Source organism: Glandiceps talaboti, chromosome 9, assembly GCF_964340395.1.
Source record: "Glandiceps talaboti chromosome 9, keGlaTala1.1, whole genome shotgun sequence".
Taxonomy (NCBI): domain Eukaryota; kingdom Metazoa; phylum Hemichordata; class Enteropneusta; family Spengelidae; genus Glandiceps; species Glandiceps talaboti.
The window spans coordinates 22,331,855-22,343,724 of record NC_135557.1 but is presented as its reverse complement, the minus strand read 5'-3'; the positions used below and the strand labels follow the sequence as shown (position 1 = coordinate 22,343,724).

At 35.6% G+C, this 11,870-nt stretch overlaps 1 protein-coding gene across 1 annotated transcript in view; it reads right to left on the bottom strand.

Moving 5' to 3' along the window:
- Positions 1-1,727, bottom strand: part of LOC144440514 (transcriptional regulator ERG homolog) — a 56,078-nt gene extending 54,351 nt beyond the window's left edge. Inside the window, exons 1-2 of the mRNA XM_078129904.1 lie at positions 1,658-1,727; positions 330-401 (exon numbers count right to left, since the gene is read on the bottom strand). Coding sequence (XP_077986030.1) covers positions 330-401; positions 1,658-1,727 — 142 coding nt within the window. The remainder of the gene's footprint in view (positions 1-329; positions 402-1,657) is intronic.
- Between the last annotated feature and the right edge of the window lie 10,143 nt (positions 1,728-11,870).

The window sequence follows — 11,870 nt, the reverse complement described above, 5'->3', positions numbered from 1 at the left end:
TCTCTCTCTCTCTCTCTCTCTCTCTCTCTCTCTCTCTCTCTCTCTCTCTCTCTCTCTCTCTCTCTCTCTCTCTCTCTCTCTCATCCCTATATATGGCAGGTCACAAAATGTAACGGTAGGAAGTGTGTTTTAAACAATTCAAACAGTGCGTCTCCTTAAACACATACTCATAATAAAAAAAAATAATATCGGCAATGAAATTCAAAATAAAATTTTACGCCAATACAATTAAATATTATGTACCACTTAATATCATGTCTACATTTAATAACAACCACACAAAGAATTATTAACAAAAAATCTGAGTAACGTTGACTAACGTAGTTTACCTTTCGGCTGTGCGGACGTCGTGGCGGCCCAGGCTCCCTGGCGTTCTCGCATCAAACATTCGTACGATGACTCTGTTGAAACAATACCAAGACAACAACAGTTATTTAAAAGGAATGTCTGACAAACAGTACACAGTGCATAAATAACTCCACTGTTTCTTGGATTTTTAGTCTTTACGTTTCCCATTCTGTGAGTTTTAGAAGATTGCTGAACAGATGTGGAACCACCTGTTGGAGGCACAGTCTGTGATTTATGATGAAGAAAACAAACCAACGAACACGGTGATGGTTTACATTGCCATCTTCTCACCAGGTGAAGATGATTGGCGATACAAATATATTATGGAGTTTCCACTGAAATTACATCTCACCCCAAACATTGAACCCGACAAGTTTATCATTCATCGAACGAGTATGTGGAACAGTTGTAAGACTTCAACGTTCTTATAAAACGACATCCGATTCCGACGTCTCCATTCGTCGTAGTCAGTTCTGTCATTTTGTACAATATTCGGTTATCTAGTTCCAAATAAAATAATGTCGTTGAACTTGTAGACTTGAATATGGATTATTACAATCCGACAATATGTAATAGCTTTTATTATCAATTTACGTAATATTAAAGGAAATAGTGCAATGAAACCGTTGTAAGAGCGAGATGACATTAGCACGGTAGTATTCAAGTTACGTTGATAGTTGACTGTTGTCAGATACAACAAATCGTGTTCTTGTACCTTTGTTTCAGATTTTGTACGTCTTTTATTTAAATGATAAAATTAGCTCATCGCATCGCCATAAGTATATTGATCAGTATTTGGCGTTTTGAGTGAAACCTTTCAAAAACTATTCTTTAGATTAGCGCACTACAAAATGAACACATAGTCTAACGTTTCTACACTTATTCACATTCAAGTGTTTGAAGTCGTACAAAGTAGAGGAACAAAACACACTCAACAATCAACGCTGGAAAGGACGTGTCAAATCACGATAAAAAAAACATGAAAATACTAGACAGTGAAGTTTAGCATAGATTGAAAAACCAATTTCTAATAACACTTATGAAAGCGGTATGGGATTGATGAAGTAATTACCTTGCAAATAACATAAAAGCGGAAAAATAGTATCTGAAAATCATTGTATCTTTCCAAACATTTCTCATGTTATGGCAAATTTTGAATTTATGTAATAAATATCCGTTTTATTTGTTGTTTATTTTGATAATTTTTTTCTGTCAGTTTAGTAAATATAAAATCAAGTGCCAATACTAATGCTTTGCTCTGCTTTGCATAGAAATCAAGGGATGTTATTAATATCAATATTAAACTTACCTGTTGGTGCTAAAAACATAGGGCAAGCCAGTTTGCAACTATTGGTCGTACAGTCGTTTTGTGGTGCCATTTGTTTGCACGACCTGAAGTCGCCAGCAAACGACGAGGGAGCACGGCCTGTGAACTCCGTTTTGATATATGGCGAGGAATCAATGATGAAATCAAAAAGTCTTCCAAAATGACACCAAATGACGTCTGTATTTGCTCAGGTAGTGTAGATATTAGTAAATCTCCAGGTATAGTTGAAGTTAGGATGACGTCTAGAGCTCTCTCCCTCTCTCTGTTTTAGTGTCGTCACTCAGATCACAAAGTCAATGATGGACACATTGCAATATGGGTGTTTATCGCTTGATTTAAATACGCAAGTAAAGAAAAAACATTTGATCATTATGGGAGGCGGCTGCAACATTACTTCGGGGTCGCCTTTCAACTCCCTAAGTGAACCATTCCCACTGCTACAATTACATTTTGACATTTATTTCACTTGAATTAATACAATTTTTAGAAACCTTTTATTTGCGTTTTTTTTTATTTGTTGAAAAGTTGTACAAATGATTAGATAAAAGTTGAGTTGTGCCAAGGAATGACCGATGATGAAGAAACCAAAGGTATCACTAGGACAATACAACGCAACGTAGAGCTTCTGTGATAGGGTCACTTTACACACTGTCAATAATTCCAAGTGAGTTATAGGGCCTCATTACTGACAGCCAATGAATAAAGGCCTTATTAATTATGCATGAATGAGTGATAACTCTATTGTTCTCGCACTTTCATCTGTGTGCTTGTCGCGTGGCTGATGGTGATCATCGGCGCGTGGAGATATTTGCAGGATGGCAGCCTCTATGCACGGTCGTGTAATCGATGTAATAACTCTCTAAGCTGTAGTGCAGTTGTTTATTTTGAAATCACAACAAAAATCCACAAGATTATTGACAGAAATTCGAAATAACACAAATAAAAAGAACTGACATCTCGTCAGCATCGTCAGGGACAGTACTAAAATCGGTACTGCACTGTCAATGCTGGTGAGACGTCAACAAATGTTTGAGATTCACTTGTAACTATGAACCCTCAGTCGAAGACATTCAATTCATTCCCATAGATTCTAGACCATGTCGGTCGGCCAAGTGGCTAAACGCACATCCTGAAGAACGAATTTAAAGCGAAAAAAGACCGAGAATGAGAAAAGTAGTTATCTGTTGACGCAAGAAGTTGAGAAGAAACACTAACAAAGAAAATAACAATGACAAAAATAATTGGGTGGTTCCAATTACGCTCAATTTTAAATTTTAGAATAGATAGATTTTTCATTTTATTTTTTTTCTTCCATATGTGAGTGTCTAGTTCAGGTAGTTATGTTTTCCGTTGTTTTCCACATGGTATCTGTATTATTGGTTTCTTATCATCAGATGTACAGCTATTACAGATTGGAAGAACAGTGTTATGTTTTCTTTTTAAGTTAATGTCAGTTTACTCATCCACTATTTCTTGCGAGACTTCAGAATTTTCGCGATTTTATCCTTTTTTTTTGAATATGTAAAAAAAAGTTTAGGGTCGATATTGAAAAACAATTTGTTTCTAGTCTTTAGAGATATATCTGTCATAATATAAACCTTTGATAAAGACTGAAATCAAGACAAAAAATACCGATAGTTCAATAAAAACTAAAAACAAATAATAATTATTAGCATTATTACTTCAGAAAAGATTTACAGCTGTATATAGATTAAACTATGTCAGTATATGGTTATATGAGTATATATATTTTCTACCAATTTGTTTTATTTTATTTTGTGATATTTATTGTCAACTTTCACAACATTTCCTACCTTTGGTATTACCATTTTCAAAATGAACCTCGAAACTATTTCGTCTGTCTAGAAGTATATGTAGATAATAAAAGAAAATAATGTATTTTTTTATAAAATCGTTTACAGTATTAAAGTTGTTATCACTAAACCTGTACTAGCTATAACTGGTGTATTATTTTCTTGGATATGACATCAAACATTATTCATTGAAAACTTTTACGAATACGAATAATTAGACATTGTATATATCACTTAGAGTATACTAGGAAGTTGACATCACGATTCATAGGGTGGTGAATTTTGGGTGCGGACCCAATAATCAATTTGATTGGATATATTGCAGTTTACCATACTATGTGTACTGTTACACAAATGTTTTTACTCACAGTTGATCCAATACTGTACAGGGTGTAATATAATATAGTATCTACAAGGGAGGGTTTTTATGCTTTAAAAAACACGTTTCACTTGTTGCTGTAGCAGCTTTATAAGAATTCTTCATCGGAAGTATTACGTAACGTTGTTTAAAGTCACTGAAACATGTAAGCATGTGCTATAAACCTAGATATTTTCACCACTAGCAAATTTTGCAATTTTATAGTCATCAGCTAGTTCTCAAAGATTATTTTTTACTAATTACCAGACTTGTAAATTGTGTTTCTGTACAAGAAAGCATTTTAGTCACTACTTATTTTTGCGTGTTTATTTTCTAGCGAAATTAGCGAAAATAAGTCTTGAACGAAAATGTCCAGGTTGACAGTCTGAAGTTGGTCTATGTCACTTCAATTGGCGGAGAATCTAGACTTGGTGTAAAAGAAAACTACATATTATGCTGTTTCAAAATCTGCTAGTAATGTAACTTGTAAAGTCTATGTTGATAGGTACGACACTGCAAACAGATAAACGGAGGGGGGGGGGGTATTTGATTTAGATAAAGATATGTGACTGGGAATCATTTGGAAAATAATCTGCGAAGACATTAAAAATGCAGGAATTCGTATAAGGAAAACGTTCAGAGTGTGTATCACCATCGCAACGAACGATTACTATGACTACATTGAAATCGCCACCAATGGTGGAAAGAGTACGAAAGCAGTTGCAGCTCTGCCGATGCTACTGCGCATGCGTTTCTGAGCACTGGTAAACTCGCATCAATTTCAAGAGATCTAGGGAAAGATGAAGTAACTATTTCACGAGGAAAGAATTATATATCTATTCATCCATGTTGTACGTATTATATATTCTGCATTGGTAAATATATCTAAAAAGTCTGATATTGTATTTATATCAGTACATACCGACCTTAAGAATTTTTAAAGTCATTTATCTTTAATAATATTGTAAATTTTATTTAATTTCAAGTATAAAGTCCAGTATAAAGATGTTTGAATACTTTGTATCCGAACCAGAACTTCAAATAAATATTCCACTGGAGTAAATTCTCTTATAACACAAACAATCACCTGTTGAATGTAAGACGGAGTGAGATAGGGTTTGCACCGCTGATATCATAATTCGTTCTACTGCAAAGAATTCGAATTTTAGAAATACGCTATGTACATTTTTAGCTGAAAAAATTTGCCAAATCTTTTATTATTTGTGTTTGATCTTACGCATTGTGCTACTAATGTCGTTAAATTACACAATTTCAAACTTTTTTTTCAAAAATACATCCAAATCTGAGAGAGATCAGTACCGGATATAGTCAAAACGACCGACGTAACAGAATTGGATGATATTTTTGTGCTTGGGCGTAAATACATTTCATTTTAGATAAAAAGTTACAAAAAAATTCTGAATGTACAACTGTGAATATAAAAGTATTTTTCTCTGTTGAAATATGACTACTTTTTCTTGATTACAATTGGGACGGTAGGATACGTTTCCGGTTTGTACGGACCCGGTGGGAGGTTGCTACGGTTTCCTACGGTTATTTAAAACAATTGAATTAAAGTGGGCCTAGAGGGTCTATTGACTGAGAGAACTAACACGGCGTTTCATTCGAAGAGAATTGTAGAAATCTATTTTCACACGGCCACTTTTGTCTACGGAGACGAAGCATTGATATCTTTTGTCAACATACAACTCCCCTGTACTAATACAAACACACACTTCGATCATGTTATTGTGCGAGTCGCCACATTCTAAACTCCGTTTTGTGTATTTTTCCCATTTGAACAAAAGTCGTTACGAGGGTACATACATGGGATTATATGGGATGAGCCACTGTAGTAACACCATTTGATGAAATATGTTACACTAATTCTAGCGTGCTATAGCAAATAATGTCTACGGTACAGAGTTTAGAAAAACGTAGCTTTGTTGTCACGTTCCCGCCCCGCCGTGTACTTGTGACGTAGTTCACATTCCCAATACGTATCAACAAAACAATATCGAATATCGATATGGTGCAATACAAGACACGTGTGTGTGAATCCAACATCTATACTACAGCCATCACAACTGAGATCGCTACTTTTTTGCCACTCAAATAGTTTGCTTCAAAAACTCGATATATATCGCTGCTTGCACTTTCCAAAACACGGGCTTATTTTTTTAAATAGGTTTTTAAACGCAAAAATCTAATTTCTGTACACTGCACTTTCATGCAGCGATGTTACTTTCAACAGCAAACCAAACCAGAATAAGAGAAACAGTTGCACACATATTCATATTTAGACTTTACATAATTTCCAGGAGTAATCGCAAAATGAGGAATCTCATCAGATTGTATATTTTCCCTGATTTGTTTGAATTACATTCCCATTCCCACATTACATCCAGAAAACCAACATACACTGTGTACCTAATCCACGATTTGTATGCTATTTCTCACGGTCAGGGTTTAGACAACGTCAATATATAATTACAGGGATCAATCAATTATAGATTATGATTAGTTATCTAACAACATTACAATAATTAGTGATAACGATGCAATGAGAAAATCAAACATTACCCTGTATTTCTATTGTCACAATACTACTAAAAATGATCGCTTCTTATTCACAATAGTGAGAATTAATACGGACAGTAAACAAACCAGGTTTTAGTGTGTGTGAATTAAACTCTATTCATTAACAGCACTTCATTGTTTTCACATCAGTTCAGTGATGCACATCTAACTATTGGGTATGACATCATTATAGTCACATTGAAATACAACCAAATTAAATGGTAGATGCAACAAGCCTATACAAGTAAATCAGAGGACCGGAAAGAGTAGTAATGAGCCGAATACTTGTGTTTTGTTTTATGCCATTGTTTCCAACATATTGTAATGACAATAGAAAAGAGTTTGTAAAATCTGTTATAATGTGTACTAATTGGAGTTGGTCATTGGAATTAATTCAAATTCAATTCTAACAAATTTCCCAAACTTAGATTCTACAAATTAAAAGAGATATCTGACCATATCAAGTTTATAATTCCAAGAATTTTGTTAGTTTGACGTCATAGCCTACGTCACCGTATTTGTCAAGTCTTGCCACGAACTTCTTTTAACAGGGTATTCAAACTTTGAAACAAATTTAACTGCTGAAATATAATCGATAATGTAAACTTTGCTGTAAGAAAAAGAAAGGCTATGTTCTTTGCAGGCTAAAACTCAAGATATTGAGAGAAGAGAGAGAGAGAGAGAGAGAGAGAGAGAGAGAGAGAGAGAGAGAGAGAGAGAGAGAGAGAGAGAGAGAGAGAGAGAGAGAGAGAGAGAGAGAGAGTGAGTGAGGGAGGGAGGGAGGGAGGGAGGGAGGGAGGGAGAGAGAGAGCGAGAGAGAGAGAGAGAGAGAGAGAAAGAAAGAAAGAGAGAGAGAGAGATTTTACAGCTTTTAAATGTTTCAGTTTGCAGGGATTTTTACTATTATTATCACATTTGGTCATTTGAGTATTTGTTATTTTTAAGGCTTTTCTTTCTTCTCGTTTATTTTACTTTTCTCACAATCAGAAATAGTTTGATTAAACTATTCAGAATACGTTCATAAATTGCTCTCATCACTTCGCTGTAGAACGACTTTTATATGTGATTTAGTAATGTATGAGAGAGAGAGAAAGAAAGAAAGAAAGAAAGAAAGAAAGAAAGAAAGAAAGAAAGAAAGAAAGAAAGAAAGAAACTTGAGAGGGGAGAGAAAATTGATTCAATATTTAATGATTACGACTATACCTTGCATAAGTCTAATTGTGCAAACGTAATATTAAGTAATTGATGACAAATCTGTGATGAAAACTAGACCTCATATCTAAAATATTAAAATATTAAATCTGTAGTTACCTATATTATCACACCACTGGTACAAAGACGGTTACACAGATGTTCACTTGAATTTAAAAATACTTCTTGGCTTCCCATCGGCCAAACGTACTTAGCTTAGGCTCAGTTTAAAGAAACTCAAATAAAATTGGCCATAGAGAGAGGTTTACTTTGTAGTTGACGCACCGATGCACTTTCAATATACTTCGAGACCAGCCGTGACTGATTTGAAACGATCGTCAGACAATAGAAACATCCAGTGAGCGGACAGCTCAGATTACAGGAGGTACAAAGACGTTTGCAGATGTCTCCAAGAACGTTTGTTACCACTTAAATAGAGGGATTTACTGTGCTGTCCGCTAGCTCTTTAGCCGGTAAAGAGATATAAACAGTTATGCCATGGGGTGTGCTGTTGTGCTGTAAGGCATACCATGACACTACCTCGCACCTTCTGTTAGTCAATCTGTACAATTGTTATAGATACACATGAGATTAGCCAGGTTCAGTTGTTGGGGTTTTTTGTCGTTCATAAACTTTACTTCAGTGCTGTAAACTGCAGTAAATTGAACGACTCTACTTTTTGGAATATGTCACGTCGTTCTACATCACGTCTTAACTTTAATTTGCCCAAAGACGCATCGATATTGTCAATTCGCTTCATATAAGCTTATACATAGGTCAGCTTCACAAAACAAAATAAAGCACGTTATATCATCAAAATATTAGGAGGTATTATCAGTTGTCACTTATTTTCTTGTTATTTTTTTAAGTATTTTGTTCGATAATTATCTGTAATCAATAACTGAACATCGACGCCGACGTTTTTTTTTAGACATTATCTGTTGTTGAAGCCTGTATGTAAGTATAATAGCATTTCAACGTGTATATGTCGCTTTCTTAGAAATAATAAAAGAAACCCCAAAGGATATTTTTAAAAAAGACATATCTCCTCTCGTCGAATTTTTCAACGGGGTCTTTCTCACGCTTTGTATGACTGACTGACTCAACCCATGTGTTGTGGTTAGTATGACATGTTGAATTGCGTTATGTGGTGCATTATACGACCAATGACTAAAGTGGTTCATTTTTAATTAACAAACCGAATTCAGAAATAATGTCAATGCAGTGTCCTTTGTAAGGTGCGCTCCAAAAACAGATTTAAATTTGACCCACAAACAATCCGACGAGTTCCGATCTAGTTAGCCGCCCCGTCTGACAATACCTTCATTTCTGACAATAGATTATTTTACGAATAAAAAATGGATTTTCTCTACCCGGTCATCATGTTCTAGTTTCTATTTCATAGTGCGCCGATTTCTTTATTTTCTCACGGTTATCACGTGACATGTAATTTTATATATCAACTTTCTGACCATCCTTCACAGTACAAACCTTTAGTCAGCAAAACTTTGATTACCGATGGATACGAAATTTCACGAGCAAGGCAATTTTAATGTTGTTTTGGTCTACCCGAAGTACAGCTTTTTTCCTTAGAGCGAGACAGTTGTATTCAATAAACAATCAAGATCAGTGAGCCTAATCATAAGGTAATTAAGACGACATGCATGCATAAATGTATGTATGTATGTATGTATGTATGTATGTATGTATGTATGTATGTATGTATGTATGTATGTATGCATGCATGCATACATGAATGTATGTATGTATGTATGTATGTATGTCCCATGTATGTATGTATGTATGTATGTATGTATGTATGTATGTATGTATGTATGTATGTATGCCTGCCTGCCTGCCTGCCTGCCTGCCTGCCTGCCTGTCTGTCTGTCTGTCTGTCTGTCTGTCTGTCTGTCTGTCTGTCTGTCTGTCTGTCTGTCTGTCTGTATGTATGTATGCATGTATGTATGTATGTATGTATGTATGTATGTATGTGTTTGTGTGTGTGTGTATGTATGTATGTATGTATGTATGTATGTATGTATGTATGTATGTATGTATGTATGTGTTTGTGTGTGTGTATGTATGTATGTATGTATGTATGTATGTGTGTGTATGTATGTGTGTGTATGTATATATGTATGTATGTATGTATGTATGTATGTATGTATGTGTGTATGTATGTGTGTGTATGTATGTATGTATGTATGTATGTATGTATGTATGTATGTATGTATTTATGTATGTATGTATGTATGTATGAATGTATGTATGTATGTGTGTATGTATGTATTTATGTATGTATGTATGTATGTATGTATGTATGTATGTATGTATGTATGTATTTATGTATGTATGTATGTATGTATGTATGTATGTATGTATGTATGTATTCTATTTGTACGATCAAAAACTAACATCAACTACAACACTTTCTTTGGTTGGCTTATTAATATTCATGTTTGGATGTTCATGTATGGGTTTGTTTTGGCTGGCAAAGGTACACGATTACATGCTGCCACACAGCCTCTGCCAGAATAACAAGTAGAGATAGGTAATGTAGTAGTGCCTTTGGGCGATGTTGACTAGTATTTAGGTTGGCCAGATGCTTTGTTGCCATGGTGATTAATAATATTCTGCTAGTGAACTTAGTTGCATGTATTGAAATGATAAATGTATTATAAATTAATGTCAAAATTTAAGTACTTGTTACAACTTTCAAAGTTTAGTATAATTTGTATTCACATTCCTTGAGTAACGTTAACGATGTTATTATAAACAGGGAAAGTAAATCTAACCTCGTCTGTCATTGGTTTTGTCACGATGTTATAACTAGAGTGACTTGGTCTATTAGTTTTAGGGACTAGATTGGTAAATCAATTCAAGAAATAATGGTGTCTTCGTAAAGTTAGTTGATGAACGGTGACAATGTGGTTAAAGCCGTCACATCGAATTCACCACGAGACAATACTAGGATCAGTCACAGCTAACTTTCTCTACTCAGAATGTATTGAGATCTCTAGCTGTTTGTACAATGTTAGCGCTCTCAGACATACACTCCATCGACAAATGTCACACATAATTGGTGATTGCGTTCAGATGACATCACGACAGGTGGACAAACCGCCCGGGGTCACTTTCCTCTACCGTAATAAAAAGGTGACGAGTAAGCTCGGCACGATGTCCGCCAATCAGGGCGGTAAAATTCAAAGCCGTCCGCCGAGGATACCTGGTGTATTACCGTTACCTTGGCAACAGGGAAAGCCCAAGTGATAACATCCTTCCGTGATTTTACGCGACGAATCAAGTCGAATAGATTGTGTTTTGGAGTTCAGTTTCCGTTCCTGCGGCTAACTCGCAAATTAGATGCAATTCCCTGGTCGGCCATTTTCCTGGGCAAAGAGGAAAAGCGATTATCGGCGGGGGTTTAGTAATGTAGCTCTGTCAAATACGATTTTACATCGGCTTAATAACGATAAAGTTATTTTGTCAACATTACGAACTAAAGGTAACACAGTTTTACTATCCTTGCAATTTGTGTGTGTAAAAATTGAAAGTAACCACCGGGCTTCTAATTTCGATTCTCGCATATTTTGCAGTGCGGTAACAAAGGGCGGGACTGAAAGGCTCGAGTTGGGTGGCCAGTTTATCGTTCCTTCAAATGTCACGTACTGACTTTAAGGCGATATAAGGTCGGTGAAAATGTTGGCTTCTCAAATCCAACATATAATTTGGTGTATAGCTGAGACAGTGAGATAATAACACTATAGTAATTGCAAGCGATTCCTGTTGTGCTGGACCGGACCAGCAGCGGGACTCTAAATTTGGTTTTCGTCGTGTACAAATAAAACCCTAACTGCACAAAGACAGAATTTTAGCTCCCGAAAAATGATTCAAAATGAGACTGAATTTCTTGCAGCGCTGTAGCATTGTATCATACGACAACCTTGGGAAACAGCAAAAAGGAGATAGCCAACAGAGAGGAGAATACCAACCTTTCTGTGCAGTCGTTGTCTTCATCGACAACTGCCTTCAAAGTTATCATACAGTGTTTGATTGATGTGACATTTTGCACGGTTGAGAGTTCTAGGAAAGTTACTCATACACATAGCATAAAGTGAGTGAGTGAGTGAGTGAGTGAGTGAGTGAGTGAGTGAGTGAGTGAGTGAGTGAGTGAGTGAGTGAGAGAGAGAGAGAGTGAGAGTGAGTGAGTGAGTGAGTGAGTGAGTGAGTGAGTGAGTGAGTGAGGGAG